The sequence below is a fragment of the Dendronephthya gigantea genome, unplaced genomic scaffold (assembly GCF_004324835.1).
Source record: "Dendronephthya gigantea isolate DGI-Jeju-01 unplaced genomic scaffold, DenGig_1.0 000023F, whole genome shotgun sequence".
Classification (NCBI taxonomy): domain Eukaryota; kingdom Metazoa; phylum Cnidaria; class Anthozoa; order Malacalcyonacea; family Nephtheidae; genus Dendronephthya; species Dendronephthya gigantea.
The window spans coordinates 1,835,278-1,856,143 of NW_021163033.1; the positions used below are offsets into that span (position 1 = coordinate 1,835,278).

The 20,866-nt window shown below is 37.3% G+C and overlaps 1 protein-coding gene across 1 annotated transcript; it reads right to left on the reverse strand.

The window, feature by feature from the left end:
• Positions 1 to 83: 83 nt before the first annotated feature.
• Positions 84 to 14,596, reverse strand: LOC114522480 (cyclin-dependent kinase 7-like). The gene is made up of 12 exons (XM_028543167.1): positions 14,538 to 14,596; positions 14,398 to 14,457; positions 13,873 to 13,906; positions 13,708 to 13,775; positions 3,011 to 3,079; positions 2,789 to 2,899; positions 2,308 to 2,426; positions 1,732 to 1,831; positions 1,449 to 1,535; positions 1,066 to 1,215; positions 817 to 964; positions 84 to 681 (listed from the first exon to the last, which is right to left on the reverse strand). Exons 1-12 carry the CDS (start codon positions 14,589 to 14,591, stop codon positions 656 to 658), a joined length of 1,026 nt encoding a protein of 341 aa, XP_028398968.1. The 5' UTR covers positions 14,592 to 14,596; the 3' UTR covers positions 84 to 655.
• Positions 14,597 to 20,866: the final 6,270 nt, after the last annotated feature.

The window sequence follows — 20,866 nt, forward strand, 5'->3', positions numbered from 1 at the left end:
GACGTGGAGTGCGGACTGGTGACATCATGGTTGACAATACATCCTGTGTTATTTTGTTTTTACTGTTTAATATTTTTATATCATCGCCAACTTTAACTGAAATGTGTTTTATTATTAAATATATCTTCTTATAGTATTTGTATTATTCAATTTTATTGCCTGTGGAAGGACTAGCGAAACTAGATCTACCTGTAGTTCTTTTCAGGAGGTAATAGTGGCGCTGGATATTGTAAATATCCGTTGGATACTCATGTTTTCAACTTTAGTAAATAGAAACAAGGAATGAAAACACTTCTCTTAGTCTATAAATATCAATCCTTTTCTCTTTGACGAGGTTTAGGAAATCAATCACTTCCCAATGAACAACGCTGACCCAAACAACTATATACCAACCCACAATGTCATGATTCGGCAAACTCCGATAAAGAACGCGACACATTTCTCTAGGTGTGCGATGTAGACGGAGGAATTGAAGCCGAAATTACTGTTTTCAAGTTGCTGAAAATGTTTGCTGCAACTATTTCTCTAACTGAATCGATTTTGAATTTCGACCGATTTCCGATCATATTTCTGACCACCTTAATTTTTGAACCATTTCCACACCTTGCAAACTATACGCGGATACATTGTCACTAAGTTCGTCAATTTCACACTCTTAAAACAAAAGTCTTTTGCTTCCAACTAGAAATATCAAAAACAGAACAGAGTTAGAGTATCTCTTTAACGGTAGGATTCATAACAAAAGGAAGACTTCCTTTACCGTTGCTCTAAATATTGTTAGTGGTAATTCATTCAATGTAAATGCTATTCACCCACCATTCTTTGCCTCGGCAATGCCAGCCAGTTTTCGTTTCTTCGCCTTCTCATCAACCTTTACGATGTCCGCCCCGGGAACTTTTGGAGTTGGTAGTAAATTTGGTGGAGTTGGCGCCGGCTTATTGGAAAAATATGGCATCTGTAAAGCCTTTAGAAAAAATGCTATTTATGAACTTTGGGAGTAGACTTAATTTGCAGGACTTTTATGTAATCACCTGAATAGCAAACAAACCATATGTATGTTCTTACCTGACTTGATGAAACTCGACCGTTGGGATTACAATCAAGTAATCTAGCCAAGAGGTCTAGCAAATCATCACCAGCGGCGCTGAAGATATCTTTGAGAGGTGTGCCGGGAAATGACTTAAACTCCACGTAGTCAGGTAGAGTCTTCAAGCCCTAAATACAAAAAAATCCTCGCTGCATATGATCGCTATCTATGTTATCACCGTCATCCTTAGTTCCCTTGCTGATCCATTAGTAGGTTTCACCGCCTTTTGTAGCAAGGTATTTTGTATTTAGTTGGACCTACTGACTATACTTATTGAGGAAATCCAATATGAGGAATAGTCGTCTTTGTGAAAACGGTTTAGGACGCTTAGCATGAGATTGTTCCAGCATAAAAATCTTACCGGCCACGAATCTTCAGTAGGTGTCCCGAGAGCCTGGAATATCCTACTGAGTTGGTCCAAATCTGACTCTCCGGGCAAAAATGGAACCTGCATGTTTAAAATATCGAAGAAAAGGTGTCAAATCGCCCACGAGTCAACATGGAAGTCGGTTTTAAATTTTATTTCCATCCGTTTCTCCAGTTTATTAAGCAAGGGGCGAACGTGTCCTTCTTCCTAAGAAAGTTTAATTCAAACAAAGGTAGAATCAACTATAAGAATATTAAAAACAAGAAGGAGGTCTCACTCGTAAAAGGAGTTCAGCCATGATACATCCTACAGCCCAGATGTCAACACCAGTCCCATAAATACGAGCACCAAACAGTAACTCTGGACAACGATACCATCTGAAACGAAACATTTCCGATTGTTTTTGATCGATACGAATCTTGTAGTTTAGCATGGCAATGATAACTAACTAAGACATTCGTTTAATGAAAAACTACGAAGCATGTACGCAGATTTACTTTTTCGTTAAGTTTTTCGTTTACGGGCTCAGGAGGCTAATACCAGTCCTTACCACGACGCCCTTCTTCGACGATTTTAAGGCCTATTTAGACTACACGATAAGTTGTATGCAATTATCATTCTGACGAATGTAAAAGAGGGCCTATGCTACAATCTCCATTCAATTTTGTTCAGGTTGGAATTTAAAGTGTCACGTTTGCACGTGTGTTCACACGTTCACATACGCCAGGATACGAATCGTATACGACGAATCGCATAGTGTAAATGGGCCTTTGCATTAAACCTCTCAAGCAGACAATGTTGTAAGACTACAGTATATCAAATGGAGACTAGCCAAAACAATCCTTTAATGCACCTTGTCACAACTTGGTGTGTATATATTCTGTTTGGGCTGCCATAATATTTCGCCAAACCGAAATCTCCAAGTTTTAAGACGCCGTTTTGATCAATTAGCAAGTTGTTGGGTTTTAGATCCTAAGAATATAATTAAATCTCAAATCAACGAGAAGCTGGGATAATAGAGAAAACTACCACCAGAAAAATGTCAAATCCTATCGTTTCCTCTTAGACCAATCAGCGAGTTTGTTTACATTTTCAGTAACCCAATCAGAATGCATAAATTTTGACTACACCGGTAAAAAGGTACATTATTTACCATTTTAGATGAAGTATTAAAAATTTAGGCATTCCGATTGGCTTAGCCTGAAAATATAAACAACAATTGATCAGTTCAAAGAAGAGGTCCTCATTGACGAGCTTATTGGCTCACTTTGAAAATGAAGCATTAATATGTATTATGCTTGCGTATTATTTTCACGAATTGAGATATTACTAACCCTATGAAGTATCCAGCTCAGGTGAAGGTATTCCAATCCTTGTAAAGTCATCAATATGAAACTTTTTATGTGTGCAGGTGTTAGCATAATGCTTGTGTCTTTCACTATCACCTGAAGAAGAACAAAATCATTCAGGCTTTGAAAAAAAACCCCAAAATGTAAACAAAATTGCCGGTTAGTTTAAAACGAAATTCCTGCTTGTTTCAGGTACAGTTTCACTACCTCGAGATCTGTCTCCATGAAATCAAATACCAAACTGACGTTTGATTTATGTCCAAAAACATCCAGTAACTATATAGAAAAGAAACAATATTATCAATAATAAACATAATCAATTTCGGCTTCCTAAATTTCATAAACGTTGAGGAAGAACTAAATCAGTACTACTACCATTTGCAAGCTACCGTTAACCGTGAGCGCTTGTTTACGTTTGATACATGAAGTTCTATAGGCGTAACGCGCTATTTACAACATGTTAACTGCCACGCTTTAGCCATTAAACTTAAACACGCCTTTTATTCTTGTCTGGCAAACGCGAAAGCAGGTTTTGGAGGGAAATTCAAACGGTTTGTTTTTATATATATAAATAATATATTGACTCGTATAATTAGGCATGTTAACAAGCTGGGTCGATCTTGACATTGTGGAAAGGCACTAGATTTAAGACAGCTTATTATTGACCGATGTTTACGTTCTGGAGACTGGATGAGACCAGATAAGTGGTTATCTTCCTGTTCAGTTTAAGGCATTGGGTGAAGATTTGGGAGTAATCAGACCTCCATTAGTTACTGTCTTACAACAGTGAATTGCATCATGCACATCATTCTGGTTCTATACTGTCACGAACGTATTTTCGTCATCTCGATAATGAATGCGTAATAAAAAGGTTAAGGTGATTTGTGTTAATTAGGGGCAGGTTTCTGTTGTATATTGATGCCATTGAAGGACGACCCTGTAATGGAGTTAATTGCACGATAAAGGAAAATACAAAATGTTTATTAATTAGCATCCCTGTCGACCGCGTCACGCTGTTGAAGAAAAATACAATTACTTGAATAAATATACTTATTCATAAGTATAACATTACGTAGAAATGAAGTGGTATACATGTCTTTTATGGGAACTTCGATCTGATATATCCGACGTTTAAAGAACCTAAAGCGAAAAAATCTTACAAAGAATGGATGTAACAAAGTCTCATCAAATCAATTTTGAAAACTGTCAAAAGTAGAGGTAAAACAAACTATAAATAGATACTAGACTTTTCTAGCTGAGTATTATTGTCATAAAGACATAAGGGCCCTTATGTCGAATGTTCGAGAATTTCTTTGAACGCATTTGATGGGAAGTTTTTGGAAGACGCTGTATGCTGCTCATTGATTATAACACGACATAAAAAACCATTGACGTTTGAGTCAACTTATTGTACTACTTGTACACCAAATATTTTGAATAATTGTATATTTGTATAAATTGTATATTATACGACACACGATAGGACTGAAGCTTATTGTTATATATTATACTTTCGGAATTAAAGGTGGACTTTAGGAAATGAACCGATTAAAGCACAAGCCTTTTGTATTTACGTACGCTTAAAGCAGGCAGGCTAAAAAACCGCAAAAGATAAGCAGTTACAAAAAGATGTGCGACGCATTCGATATTGCGCTTAGGAATTAATTAACTGACAATATTTTTTGATGCTTAACAATTTTCATCGATTAGGATAACGTCCATGCGTTACACGAATGAAAATGTTCTTCATTATCTTTTTGAATAATCGTATTTCAAACAGAATTATCTCTCGCATGGGGTCCTTATTGGTGGAATTAAGTAGCTATATTTCGCCTGTTACAAACATGTGGAAAATATTGGCTTTCAAATATTGTTATATGCCATCTGCTTTTGCTCTTCAGAAGAGCACAGACAAGCCAGCGACGTGTATAAATACGCTCTTGGATTGTTTCGACAGCAAAGAATTCCGCAATTCAAGTTACCGAAAGCGACTAAGATGGGAGAGGGGACAGACGACGGATACAAATTCTCTCTGATTTCGGTTGTCGTATTTGGAATTTTCGGAAACGTTTTAGTCATCGTCTCTATAATGAGTCGTGCGAAATTAACAAAAAACAACTACTACTTTCTTGTTTTACACCTCGCGATCTGCGATCTGAAGTGGTTACTTGCAACCCTCGTATACATCATTAACCTGCATATTTTTGAAAGCCCGTTTCTTCCACGAACCTCCCGAACGCACTGTCTGGTTATGAGCATATCGCACATCTTTGAATTCGCAGGAGTCTACATGATGTTGATCATATCGGTTCTTCGTTACCGCGCCACGGTGCACCCTTTGCAACCCGAAGTCGGTCGGAAAAAACTGAGAATGATTTGCGGTTTGGGCTACAGCATAGGCTTGGTTGTAGGCTATGGGACATCAATCCCGGGATGCTTCGTGCAAGAGAAGAATACGGCATATTGGATGTCACGTGATCTATTTGCGCTGCTGTTGTACTGCGCTCCGGTGTCTTTCCTGGGCATAGTTTACTACAGAATATGTCGCTCGATCATTCAACAAAACAACGACATAAAAATCTTACGTACAAATCCAGTTACACAAAATTATCTTAGCTCTTCCACAAAATTACTGAAATATATTCGAAATCGACGAACTTCTCTCGTTTGCCTGTGTACCGTCTTCTGTTACGGCGTCGGTAATCTACCGGTCATTGCTTATTTTCTTTTGAGGCTTGCCGGCAAGAATGATGTTCTGATGAAATATACTTGGATAGAGCAATTCGCTGCAGTTTTTCGAACAGCCGGAACTAATTCAGTAAATCCACTTATATATGGAATATTCGACAAGAAATTGCTTGCTTTTTTGAAACGGCCTTTTAAGTCGAAGAATGGGACTATTCTGACAGCGAGTGTGGAAAACGAGACGTCTGTTTGAGCAATAGAAGATCGCTAGACTTTACATTAAACAAGTGAGAAGAAAGTAGAGTGCTTATTCTTAGGAATCAGTGTAAACTAGGCTTTGTAGATTGTATTCTAATCTGCCGGTTCAAAACGTAATAACAGTACTTAAACGTAATAACAGTACGTTTTTAGAGAAGCCATACAATATCATTCAAACGTACATGGCCGTCGCTAGAAGCTATATTTGGAGGGGGGTGTATATAATTCATATATTCATGTTCGTACAACCGTAGAAACAATAGCTAACAAAGGAAATCAGTCGCGCAAAAGACGAATGTATGAATATGTACCCTCGAGTTAAACTGCTAGCGACGGTCCTGAAAACGTATCTGAATCCTGTTTTGATACGCAGTTTGGAGTTTTAATCATGCAAATGATTAATTAGCTTCTCGTTTGTCCTTATACAAATTAAGCATGCTTCTGACTGGTCGAAGCGCCCAGGAATATTGGCATTATCCGCAAAATACGTCAACGTGTAGGCTATTTTTAGACGCCCATACGCTAGGTTAAAAAAGAAGAAGTTTAAAAGAAACTTTGCCTTTGGCTTTGTTATGTGAAATTGCTTGTAAAATTATAATAATAACGCCTCCATTGTGTACGCCATCGACTGAATTGTTCTTAAATATTCAAAAATAATTTCATTGGACAGAACAAAACTGAGCACATCTGGTATATTTAGTCTGATAGACCATGTTAACTTTGCCATATGTTGCATTTTCTTTAGGATAACTGAATGAACGAGTCGCTCGAATCCGCAGCAAAACTACAGACAATGAATTTGAACGAAAGCCACACTTCAAATGTTACACAAAGATACGAGGCGTACAGATTTTCCTTTCTTTCCGTTGTCACATTTGGTATCATCGGTAACATGTTAGTTATAATCTCTGTATCAAGACAGAGGAATTTACTGAAGAACAACTACTATCTTCTCGTTCTACATCTTGCGAGCTGTGATCTGGGATGGCTTGTTGTAACCTGCATGATGACCATCAACCTCAACTTCGCAGAAAAACCGTTCTTCGTTCGTGGTTCAAACGCACACTGCCTCGTCAATGCGATAACCTACGTCTTCGAATTCGCCGGGGTTTCCATGATGCTGATAATTTCCGTTCTTCGCTACAGTGCGACGGTACATCCGTTGAAGCCAGCCATCACTCGACAGAAACTGAAAGTTGTTTGTGGTTTTGGCTACACCGTTAGCTTGATCATGGGCTATGGAACGGGTGTTCCGGAATGCTTTGTACGTGAAGAAAACACAGGATATTGGATGACTCGTTATGCATTCGCGCTGCTGTTGTATTGTGCTCCAGTCTCATTCATGGCCGTTATCTATTTCAAAATATGTCGGTCGATCATGAAACAAAACAGAGACATCAGATTCCTACGATTAAATCAAACGACACGAAGTAACTCTAGTTCTTCCACGAGAATAGTGAGATATATCCACGACCGTCGAACTTCCCTCGTTTGTCTCTCTACCGTTCTCTGCTATGGCGCTGGTAATCTACCTGTGATTGCTTATTTCATTATAAAGTTAGCTGGCGCGGACGATTTACTGAAGAAACATATTTGGGCGTTGCATCTTGCCGAAGTGCTGCGCACTGTTGGGACAAACTCAGCAAACCCACTCATATATGGGATATTCGACAAAAAATTGCTCACGTTCTGGAGACGATCGCCGGGCAAGAATCGACAAAGACAAGAGAACGAATCATTTCTGAGTGCAAGCGTAGGAAACGAGACAATTCTATGAAAATAAAATGGACTGCAGGATACAAAAGATCGCGATGCCTTCCGCGTTTGATGGAATAAACAAGAATAGGATATGAAAGGCGCCATATGTCTGAAAGATTAGAAAAATCAACCATCGATATCAACTCTTTACCTTAATAGATAGATAAACGATTGCCATTTTACAATAATTACACTTCAAGTTTGAATACGCATTGCGATATTTTTTGCCTTTTAAAAAAATGACTACACTCAGGGGTTTGTAAAATAGCTACTATATACGTATAGACCTTAATTGTATTGTATTTAGAGCCATTACAGCATTCTAAACATGCAGCGATGCCGTTTTAACGATTACATGGCCTACATGCACACACACCGAACGCGATTCACCAACTGGTGACGCGAATTATCGATAAGTTTTCGGAAGGAAATGTAAGCTGAAAGTGTATATCGACAATATGCGAACGAGTGAGATATTGTTTTTGACACGAGAACATAAAATCCATATCTTCGAGCGAACCGTGCATGTATTGTTCCGTTTATTATATGGACTGAATTCAGAGTGACAAAAATATGCACAAAGACGACAAGTATATAAATAAGGCGTGGAAGATAAATTTTACTTATCTCAAGATGTCTTTAAAGTGTTTTCGTTTGTATTTCCAACGTTATATAATTTCGTTTCTTATACGAACTAAAGACCATTTGTATTTTCACAACAATAATAATGAATATATGGCGGGAAAATTTTGAAATTCGTTATGTCACTCTAAACATGACATACCCCGGATGTAGTGAAGTATGAGTTCTACGAGTGTTTTATAGTTCTCAGTAACCCCCCCCCCCCTGCATGTCCACATAATAATATACGACATATACTACCATTCAGTTATGAATCGTGAACGATTCAACGGGTTTGTTAACGTTTTATACATTAGGGACTTTGTATTACTTGTTCAAGTTCAAACTAAAAAAGTTTAAGAAGTTTACGCATTTTAACCTTGAACATGCATATATAAAAAGTATGCAGAACCGTCTCGAAACGAAGACTGTCGTTTCTTTGTTTTCTAAACAGTCGAGTAGAACTAACGACTTCGAAACAAAGGAATACGCCAATGTATAGGTGCCATATCGGTCGAAAAGAGCCATGAAATGCGCATGTTTGGAGCTGGGAACGTTGTCGATCAGCGACAACGTTGAAATCGACATTGTATACAAGCTCTTCCTATCGGCTTTATGAGTTCAATTCCTGTCACGTATATGTGCATGTATAATGTTGATAAGGTTCTTTACATGTCTTCTCTTTAATGTCTATCATTATTCATTTATTCAGCTGAACTTCATCAGTCAATGTAACATATAAACAGGAACAGTTTTGTGCGATGAGTAAATTGAATATATCAATAGTTTGAATGTGAAATAATATACTCCTAATCGGTTACTTCATGTATGCAAACTAGAGTCTGGATATAGTCAGTTATATATTGTCTGTTTTTTAGCGTTCGTGGGTGACATTAGACAAAGTTACACAAATCAGTATGCAGAGATCTTACTCGGTTTTTTGGGATCTGTTTATAAGATCGAACACTTTGCATTCAAATAAAACACTTTGCATTCAAATGCAAACGCTATGTCATATCACACGTGCCTCGTTGCACGAAGTTTGGAAACGCGGTTAACAACGCCAATGGTGATGTCGGCCTTTGCATCGCCAGAAATTACGTGCATGGCTTATGCGCTATGCCAGAAAATTCATCTGCGTGATAACTGTAGTTCACCTTATAAAACTCAACCGTATTTACACATTTACTTAAAAATTTGGATAAGAAACAATGCCTCATATATAAGTAAGAGATAATAATTAAGTGATAATATCTTATCTTTTGCACTAGAATAGCGAAAGTAATATGACATTATTGATTGTATATGCATGGATAACAAAATATTCGTATTTTCAAATGCATTTTGGAAACATTTGAAGGCATTGTGTGAAAATTTCTTTCTTACATGCTGGAAAATGGTAAGCTTCAAGTAAAATTCAGTATAACTGAAAGGATAAAAATTTAAACATTAAAAAACGATTTGTGATGAATCATTGACGACATGCATCTGTCAAGAAATCATTTTGTCAAGTGAAAACACATAACAACAGAATATTCCAACTTATGATCACGTCTGCCGCTACACGATTCCTCGTGAAAAAATCGTTTTTTCCTGGGGAAAGCTGGGGGATCTAATCGCACTTACTAATACACCTGATTATATAACGTGCTAAAACACTTTGTCATCTGTTTTGCTCCTCGGGAGAACCATACAAAGAGTTAAGCGAGTAAAGGTCGGATTACATATAGAATGCATTCTGACAATGAGAGTCACGTTTCAAACTTTACACACGGCGGGATGATGAAAAGCGGGCCAGCGATGCGTTCAGATATTCTTACATTTTAGTTATTGCATCGGGAATTATCGGAAACATTTTGGTCATCATCTCCGTATCGAGGCAAAAGAAACTATTGAAACACAATCATTACTTTCTAATACTGCATCTTGCGATCTGCGATCTTGGATGGCTTGTTGTAACTTTCATGCGAGTCATTTGCAGGGATTTTGTCGAGCAAACGTTTCTCCCGCCAAATTCAAGACTTTTCTGCCTCGCCATGGACGTAACCTACATCTTTGAATTCGCCGGAGTGGGCATGATGCTAATAATTTCTGTTCTTCGCTACTACGCTACTATTCATCCATTGAAACCAGCCGTCAGTCGACCAAAACTGAGAGTTGTTTGTGGCTTTAGCTACACCGTTGGTTTGATTATAGGTTATGGCGTTGGTATCCCGGAATGTTTTGTAGAGAAGAATAACACAGTTTATTGGATGTCTCGTAATTCACTAGCGCTGCTCTTGTATTGCGCACCAGCGTCGTTTATGGCCGTAGTTTACTATAAAATATGTCGGTGGATCATCGAACAAAACAAACTCATGAAAACTGTACGCTCAACTGGACCATTGCGAAGGAGTTCTAAATCCTCCTCAAGAATAACGAAATATATTTTTGAAAGACGAACTTCCCTTGTTTGTCTCTGTACCGTTCTCTGCTATGGCATTGGCAACATTCCGATAATTTCCTGCTATATTTTAAGTCTAGCTGGCCGGCAAAATCTACTGATGAAACATACTTGGATACAGGAGTTTGCAATCGTTGTTTGTACCGCCGGCACAAATTTTGCAAATCCATTTCTATACGGGATATTCGATAAAGAAATGTTTACGTTTTGGATATCATGCGTCTGGAGGAAGCGGGATGGATTTGAAAATGACCAGACACTTCTGGCAGTGAGGAAGGAAAACGTGATATGATTGAGGAACTATCGACCCTTAAGGACGAAACGTTTATATTATGAATATACTTTATACAACGAATTCTGATATCGAAAAATATACAACAATTTTCATCGATCTTGAACTTCAGTGTGAATGTTTATTTTTAAAGACAGTACATCAAATTACTGATTGTCACTTTAAAAAAATGATGCAAATTTTGCGAAGACTATAAATTTTTAAATACTTCCTTATTGCACTTAAAACTTTTGCTGCAACTCTAAGCAGAATATTCCTTTTTTGATGGATGTAAACGAAGGAGTAAGTTACGGATGCTCGTAAGAGCCATAGATATATACGAATAAACCATAACTTGTTCCCTCAATCACATCAACCAAAAAGATGAAGATTGTAATGCGCGAAATATTAATAGATAAAATCAGAAGTTATGTACCCTTTTCTATCTTCTAGAAGCCATCTTTACCAGGTTTATTTGTTTAATTCTTAAGTAACATGCGCGCATGTACAACGTTGATGAAGTGACGTGTCTTATCACTGTCTGTCATCAATTAGCAAGATGTAAAATATTTCTAATCAGTTACTTAATGTAAGCAAGCTATAGATATAGTCCGTTGCATCGTTTTACTTTTTAGACCGTGTCGATAAGTGTAAGTTTGTCACACCAACTTCTCTGTCTCAACGCTTTGTGTAATGATTGAATAAATACGAGACATAAACAAGCGTTTCGCGTTTGTCTGGTGATATTACACTAAGTTATTACACTAACCACTCTGTTAACCACTATTAACACTCTGACTTCAGTTGAGAAAAGAAAACGATATATATTAATGATCGAGGATTGAACTAAAATATGCGGGGGAAAATGGGTGCCAGGTGAGGCTTTCCACCTGCTCGAGATATATTCAACTTTCATATAAATGTGCTAAATAATAAACGACAGAATACTTAAATGCTAAGGAAGTCATGTCAATAAAGGCAAATACAAAAGATGCGCTAAAATGTGTTGAGACGTTTTAAAATGACAGGTCGTTTTTTATGATATGTCTGGGTTAAATTTTAAGGGGAAATTAAAAACTGTACGATCAAACTGTCGAACGCCGCAAAGTAAATCAACCTCTTCCATAAGAATAGTGAGACCATAAGAATAGTGAGATATATTCGCGATCGTCGAAATTCCATTGTTTGTCTTTATACCGTTCTCTGCTATGGCGCTGGTAATATTCCACTTATCTGCCTTTTTAAATCTGGCTGGCGAGAAATATCTGCTGATGAAACACATCTGGATGGGGCAATTTGCAACGGTTGTGTGCACCGCTTATTTATGGAATATTCGACAAGAAAATGTTTACGTTTTGGAAAGTCGACGCTCTCCGAAAGTCGACGGGACCAAAGCTCGAATTCGCCAATAGTAAAGACGGGAAACGAGTCAACTCTGTAATCGAGGGACTAAAGACGAGATTTGTACTCTAAAATATGGAAGTTTTCACCGTTGCGACCAAGTAGTCTAAGCTTTTTGTCATCGACGGCAAGTATATAGGATCAAATACTTGAGTGAATCGAATACTTGATATGCGGATATGCGAACCCTGGCAGAAATGTGGAATATTAATTCATATTAATCACCGTCTGTGACATTTGTAATTAAAAGCAATACAGCGTTTGCGGTAACAGATTGGTTACACATAGAATACAAGTGAACAGATTACAAAACATCCATCAGAAACGATTTGGATCCGACAAAATTGGGTAGTGTGAATAGACTTAGTGATCCCAGATTATATAGGAAGACACTGTCTGCAGTCCACAAACTAAGTGAGATGACTGTAGCATTTGCCTAATATATCGACTGGCGAAAGTAAGATGTTCACCAATGCATCGCTATACGCCCGTGATAAATGATGAACTTCAGAAGGCCCGTAATTCTTTGGTGTAAATAGCCGGGCGGAATTACGACCCTCGAGCAGCGCTATTGGCTCAGTAATGAAAAAGAACTAGTCGAGAAGAAAATCTTGTTGACCGCATTACAATTATATATTATGAGATAGATTGATAGATTAACACATTGATAATCATCCATTGAGTTAAACTACTCCAGTTTGATTGGCCTCTGAATAGTTAGTTACACATAAAAATTTAAATAAAGAATAAGTCAGCAAAAGATTGAGAAGGAAAGATTTTTATCTGTAGACTAGAAAAACTGACATTTTAAAAAGAGGAAAGTATTTTTAAAGAAATTCCAAAAAGACAAGACATCTTTAGAATTAATATAATATATGATTCAATCATTCAAGACACAGGTTAAGACTGTCATGACTTTGAAATACTGTCGAAATTTACAGTCTTGCCCCCATCTAGTTGAATAATATATTAACTCTAAAGCATCAAAGAGATTCTGCTTGGGTTTGGTTGAATTTGGAATTGATTAAATTTAACCAGTTTAACTGTACTGGTAGATATTATCTATCAAATGTAAACAAAGTTTCTGTTTACATTCTCGAATATATATACCATCATACACGGTACTCACATCAGCAAGTACAAATGTGAGCTTTTTTGAAAATCATGTGAGCATGATGATTGCCAACCTCAATTCAGGGCCTGTTATTGCGGCAGCTTTCATTGTTACAGCAAACTATAATTAAGTAGATTAGCTTGTAGCTACATCGCTTAAGTATTTATACTGCAAAGCTTTCGATCCATTAACGCAGGCCTTTATTGGTGCAATTGACAAAAACAAAAGCTTTTTAGTATTAAATACTTACATGGTGTGTACAAACTAATTTACCATATTAGATGTCACGATGCAAACTTACAAAAATATTATTATAAATTATAATTAGTAGGGTGAACTTAAAATAAACTTACGCCAATTATATTTTCATGTGAAATTTCCTGCAGCAGTTTGATTTCCCTCAAGGCAGTTCTGTTGATCCCTAACAGCAAAAGAAGAATGAAGTTTTGAAAATCTCCAAAATCTCCCTAAAATATAGATCTTTCAATATCTTTAAGACATATTATGTAATTATGTACCATCTTTTGCTTCACTCCTTCTTCCAAGCTTGATCTTTAAGGAAAATTTAAAAAATCATTACTGGGAGTACCATATATATATATATATATATATATATATATATATATATATATATATATATATATATATACATGTAGCATATATTATGTTACATAGAAATGAACAGTGCACACAACATTGAATGGTGCAAACAACTTCAAATGAATTTCCATTTGGGCAGTAATGAACCTTGAAATGTTAGGGTAGTAATTTACTCATAATTTCAAGACATGTCTTCGTCTCGTCATATGCTCACCATGGCACAGCCCAATTCAATGATGGGCCCTGAATCTGTTTCATATTGGTTTTATACCGCCAGACACATTTTATATGCTCAAGAGTATCAAGTGAATCGTTATAATAAATTATACACACGGAGTGATATCTTAATGTTTAGACTACATCATAGACTACTTTGAAGACGTAAACTAGAACGCACAATGTCGACCGACACGGTCAATTGATATTGATAGAGAAATATTTACCTTTTTCACCGCTACAATTTGTCCAGTTTGCTGGTCCTCTGCTTTGTAAACTGTGGCAAACTAGAAAAAAGGATAAACTATAAGTACATGCGAACGTATTTTTTTAATTTCGCAGTTAAAACTGGCGACGTGCAACCAACCTGACCCTCGCCAAGAAAGTCAATTTTCTTATACCGCTTCGAACGGTCCGCCATATTGGATCCTGACACAGCTAACCCAAATGCAAGGACATTGAAAATTAGCGGGCAAGATGAAAGAAAAGCGTGGGGCACTGAGCAGTCACAGAAACCTATAATAATCTCTTACTCATCAAATTGTCGAAATTGAAAAGAAAGCAATAAATTTTGGCAAGCAGATAAAACTATTACGAAGAGAGGCAACATTGTCCCTGTATACAGTGATGTTTAGTACTGTAGAACGTTTGTAACAAAAATGCCTTGGATATCTACGTTGAAAGTTCGAAACTTTTAGGGGAAATCCCTTAACCGCAACGTACAATACATTACTGTCATAAAGATGATTTTTTTCTTGGATCCTTGTGTTCAATTCTAGTGCATTCTTTGTTGAATACGACAGAATAAAAGGTAGGTATTAGATATACTAAAATGTCCATGAAATTTCGTAGTTAACAACAAGAACACACATATATATATGTATATATATATATGGTTTTTATATCCTATTGTTTTCACATCTATCAGTATTCCGTATCGATGAAATTTGAAAGTACATTCGGAAAGTAAAATTGAAATTATCAATGTGGCCACAAAGTGTAGGTACGGGATAAAATGAATATTCTAAAACAGTGTAACATAGAGTTATTCATGTAAATTTGTGTGTGGTTGTTTCTTTAATAGCATTATAAAGGTCTATTTAAACTACACGATTAGTTGTATGCAATTATTATTCTGACGAATGCAAAAGAGGGCCTTTGCCACAATCTTCATTCATATTGTCCAGGGTGGAATTTAAAGTGTCACGTTTGTACGTGTGTTCACACGTTCACATACGCCAGGGTACGAATCGTATACGATAAATCGCATAGTGTAAATGGGCCGTAAGAAATATATGCAATTCCGGAAAAAAACATAATTGTTATTCGTGTAGAGAATCAAACGATAAATGCTATTATAAAGTATCTACGCCCAAAATCTTCACAGAACCGGTAAAATATATGTACCTGACTTCATGAAACGGTCTTCAAGCATGCAAAACTAGCGCAGATAGAAAAACTTCTGTCTTAGGATTTAATTGTTACACCATACTAGATTCGCAGGGTCACGACATCAAAATTAGCCACGTCAAAGCGAGCTTTACCCCCCAAAAGTATAATAGCATGATGGCTTTAACATGGTTAGCCGAATGAAAAAGTACTGAGGACAGAGATACCGTAAACTGATAATTGTGGGACAAAGAAGATTTACACGGCACGGAAATCATTATTATCGTTATCTCGGGAGATGGATGACGTAATGCCTATTTATGTTTCATATACACACGACAATTATGAGAAATTAATGAGATGCGGCGTAACAATTAATGCATGCACACTTAGGGGAAGAACGACACTCTTAAACTCAGTCGCTGCTATTCGTACTATAAGCATTAGAGCTAAACAAAAAGCTGGTATTGCACTTCAATATACCTTTCTATCAACAGTGTTCTAAAAACATTAAAGTTTCAGTTTGAAGCTTTACTCTAAGTTAAATGCAAATGCTTTTATCTTGATAAACCAATCGTGTTTAAGGGGGTACACTACAAAAAAATACGATTTATTCTGTTTTGAAAAACTTAAAAGATACAATATAAAATATCTCCTTCGATCGATCTTTCAAAAAGGAAAATACTAACTTGACAAAAATTTCAGGACTGACTACAAACGCTAAATTTTGCCCAGGTGATCAATAAAAAACTATATTTCGTGAGATAGCTGACACTGAGAACTTTTAATTAAAAGTTTGTCAAACTTTTATTTATCGCACCAAATTTATTTGCTTTAGTTCAGCACCTAGGCAAACATATTTAAGTAAATAAAAAAGTAATTCCACCATTACGGTGTTAAAACTTGGTTAGTTATACAATTCATTTCTTACCCAGAATAAGGCGCCTAGTTATATTCATAAATCCAACAGGTTAATAATATTTTGAACAGATGTCAGAAGATAAACAACAGTCGAAGAAAGCAGAAATTGTGGTGAAGATTGCGCGGGAGATCCTGAAGAACAAGGCAAAAAAGACAGAAATAATCAAAACCACTTGTACTGCTGTTTGCGCTCTTCTTAACAGTCGCTATGGTGGAGTCCTCACTCTTATGTCTCCAAGCTCCTTGATTCCTGAAATCTATGACGAACTAGTTCGTGGAATCGAGCAAACAGTGATAGAGTTCCTAGGTTTGACGAGCTTTCGCGAATATTGCAAAATAGAAATCAAAGATCGTGGTAAGGAAATCAACTTCACAGTTTCTCCAAGCGACCGTATTTGTACGATGGAGTACAATTTGGTCTTACCAACTGATTTTCTCGTGAAACAAGTTCTCAGAACGGAACCGCTGGAGAAGATTGCACCACTCCTGAAATCTGGACCATTGGATAACTCAAAACTTCATGACTATGAACAGAAATTTAAGAAGGATTCTATTATGCCGAAAGACCAAAGAGAGTCTAATACAGTGCAATTTAAAAAGATCAAATCTGATAGAAATAAAAACAAAACGCTGGCAGATCGCATAATCGCCAACAAGATAGCGCATTACATTGTGGCGTTCGCAAACCACAAAGGCGGGCACGTTTACATTGGGATCGACGATGAGATGTATCAAATCTGTGGACAAGTAGTCGATGAAAAGGAAAAGAAGAGAATACAAGACAAGATCGGATCCGCGGTAGAAAATATTGTGTGGCCAGAGGAACATGGCAAACCTCAGCTTGGCAAGCACTGGAATATATCATTTGTTCCAGTGGTTGATGCAAACGAAGAAATCATTCCTGAATTGTATGTGATCGTAGTCGCGATTGCTTATTGCCCAGGAGGCGTATTCCTTGCGTATCCAGAAGCCTACGATATTGGCGATGACCAGAAAGTGCAGAAAATGGAATTCGGACGTTGGAAGAAAAGGCTATTACACGATGCCCATATGCGTGATATTGTCAAATTTTGCCGAGAGAATTCTTGGAGAAATGACAGTGAAAAGCAGGTTACAGAACCAGATAGTACAAGTGCACGTGGTTCTGAACACGTTTCCATTCCAGTTACCATGCCCCAAATTACAACCCCAAATAGCCCATTCCGAACTCTTTGCCGAAGGATAACCGACTTCATGGAGCAACTCATACAAGATGGTAACTTTGAAGAGCTTCAGCGTTTTGCTTCAAAGGCAGAAAAGTGCACATCATTTAAAGAGGCTGATGTAGAGGTTTCGGTCCGTTTTATGCTTGCCTTAGGAGCGTATCGCAGAAGAAATTTTAATGGAGCATACGAAGAGCTTACCAAGGCAAGTTCTTTGATCGCATCGACAGAGAACTCAACTGAGTTTGAAATACAGAGGCTCCATCTTCTCGCATGCCTTCAAAGAGGTGAAGGCGAATACGACAGGAGCTACGAAGTTACCTATGGCGGACTGCAAGAAATGGAAAGAATATCTCCTGGTTGGCATACAGCTTGGATGCTCAACGACGCAGGCTACTTGTTCAACATCCTAGCGGGCGACGAGAGAAACCCCGAGGTCCGCAAATCTCTGAAGCAACAAGCGCTTTCACTGTACACCAAAGCCATCGCGCACACCCATGCCATCAAGGGCGAAAGAAATGAAACCGACGAGAAATTTCTATTCTTAAAATCGAATCTTCTACATCGTTGTCACCTTCGACTAGCAATGCTCTCCCTCAATTGCACGCCATTATGTGAAGAATATAGTGACATCGAAGAAGTTACTGATGAAGGCATTAAAGTGGCGATTGCGAGCATACTTGTGGTGGAAGAGAGCTCTTTGAACGGAGAATCGCTTACAGATGTTAACGAATGCTATCTGTATTTGGTGAAGTCTGACTTGAACTATCGCCGCTCCCAGCTTGATACAGATCAATGCAAAAGATATACAAGAAAAGCCACAGAGTGGGCAAACAAGGCCTGCGAGTTGGCAGTCAAGGACCAATTCAATGGGATAATCAAGTATGCAAAGAGTCGCCTGAATTATCTTTCGCACGCCAATTTCAGCAACAGCGTGGAGGAAAGACTGTTTGCTGATCTAAACAATTAATGACAAACCTCACGTTGGTAAACATGTTTCAGTGAATGTAGTTTTATGCATGTCAATCCTCGTTAACACTACTATACATGATTGCTTGCGGAGTGGGTCAAATTTTGCAGCTATTGAAAGGCAGTAAAACATTTTACTGTTAGAGATCAAAATAAATATACTAAATTTATCAAACTAATGAGCATTTGCTGCAACCAATGCCCTTGAAAGGCAAACGAAGATATCGTGACAATTAATTAAGCGAATCTGGTATAGTGTAAACGGGACCTCAGTTAAATTCAGACTCTTTTAAACGTAAAAGCTTAAAGCTTTTTAACCAAAAAATTGGGGGGGGGGGGGTTACAAGTAAAATTGATGCAGGAAACAACTGGTATTAAAGGTCACGTATCAAGTTGAATTCAAAGTTGCATGAGTCATGCTAAAAAATGTAATTTCAATTGCATGCCTGTTTATTTTAAAATATGATTTATCAAAACATCGATGCTTCGAGAGCTTTATCTGTAATAGACTTTGGAGGCATTTTTATGACTTTGACGCTGACGCGTTTTTTCTCACTACTGACTGTGACTTCTAGACTCGCGGGAAACGAAGTTTAAACGAAAAAATCAACACATACACACTACTGGCCAGAAATAACCTGACACTGCGGTTGCGGTTCGGCAAGATAGAAACAGCAGACGACCGCAAGGGAAAAATACGATCGCGGTCGTCGTTCGCTTCTGAACGGAATGTTATGGACAGTTGAGAACGACAACACAATAATCAAATAAAAAACATTTTAAGAAATGTCTGTCAAACCGAGTTCAGACCGACAGACAGTACTGTACTGCCGTCAATTTCGGAACGCAAATATAACTATTACGACGAAAGACAACTTTGTCATTATATAGAATGATGTTTACTATTGTTGCACACTTGTAACAAAAATGACTACGATATTTCTGTTGAAAGGCATAGCACCTTCCCGGCAATAGCGTAATTACTCCGAAAATAGCATGTATTTTTTTTGGACTCATTTGAATACCTCAAATTCATCTCGTGCATGCTTCGTCGAATCTCGGTTAAGCCGGATCTTGTAAACAACTCTCAAATGACAAGCCTCAAATCAGAAAACAGGTTTCGGGGATGTAGTCTTAAATAATTTGAACTGAAGCTTTTGGGCGTAAAAGCTTAAAAGCTTCTTAAGTGAAAAATATTGGATAAATATTTGGGGGTTTTCATATCATTAACAATTTTATCGAATTAAGCTCTTGGTGACGTATATCTTGAGGTTGTTTTCCATTACATTCGGCTTTTGAAAATCTGCCCAGGCGATCGCGACGGTCTTGAAAAACAAAGTGCGTTTCGCCCGCAAGTTTTTAAAAATTCCAAAATCCAAATTTTACATAAAAACCACAGCTCAGACTATAGCGTATAATGTCACAATTTTCTTTCCTTTCCTTTTTCTAAAAATTATGTAAATTGTGGGCGAAGAGGGAAGACCAATATAGTATATTCTTCACTTAAGCTGTAATGCTTAAAAAAAGGAATTAACAATTGGAATGAACAAAAATTATATTTAGCCATATATTTCTTTATTTTCAATAATTTATATATCTTTTACAATTAAATTCACGCAAATATTGTGCAGTATTCGGGAACGTATACATCAAACAAAGTCTCATATTGAAATTCTTCTGCGAGGGCGTATTTTTTTGCAAAGATTCAGAAATTTGAAGAGCTTCTTGTCCAACACGCCGTATATAAGTGGATTTGCCGCACATGAACCAGCGATTCTCACGATTATCCCAATATAGTAAAGCCAAATATATTCCTGTAAATATCCTCCAGCGATGTACCCCAAAAAATACACTGAAATGGGCAAATTTCCAATTCCGTAACAAAGAACGGTCATCACACAAATAAGAAATGTTCGCCGATTTTGAAGATATTTTATGATGAATTTGAGGCTTGAGGTTGAGTCACTTCTTTGTGAAGATGGATTAAAACGTGCGTGTTTTATGTCATTGTTTTGTTTCACGAGTGCTCGATATATCTTGTAGTAAAACACGGTCATAATTAATGTCAGAGGACAGTAAAGCAAGAATACGCAGTATGCCATCAGGAACTTACGAGTGGATAACGAATTAGCAAAGCAGTACCATGGCATAAAAATTCCGAAGCCTGCGAACAAGCCAAGAATGTAGCCCAAACCACAAACAATTTTCAATTTCC

Excerpts from the sequence above, each read along its gene's own strand:
- LOC114522480 (XM_028543167.1), bottom strand. The coding sequence starts at position 14,591 with ATGGCGGACCGTTCGAAGCGGTATAAGAAAATTGACTTTCTTGGCGAG. Across the intron at positions 13,776-13,872 it reads AAGGAGTGAAGCAAAAGATG|GGATCAACAGAACTGCCTTG; the intron begins GTACATAATTAC and ends TTTTGCTGTTAG. Across the intron at positions 1,216-1,448 it reads CTACTGAAGATTCGTGGCCG|GGCTTGAAGACTCTACCTGA; the intron begins GTAAGATTTTTA and ends TTTTGTATTTAG.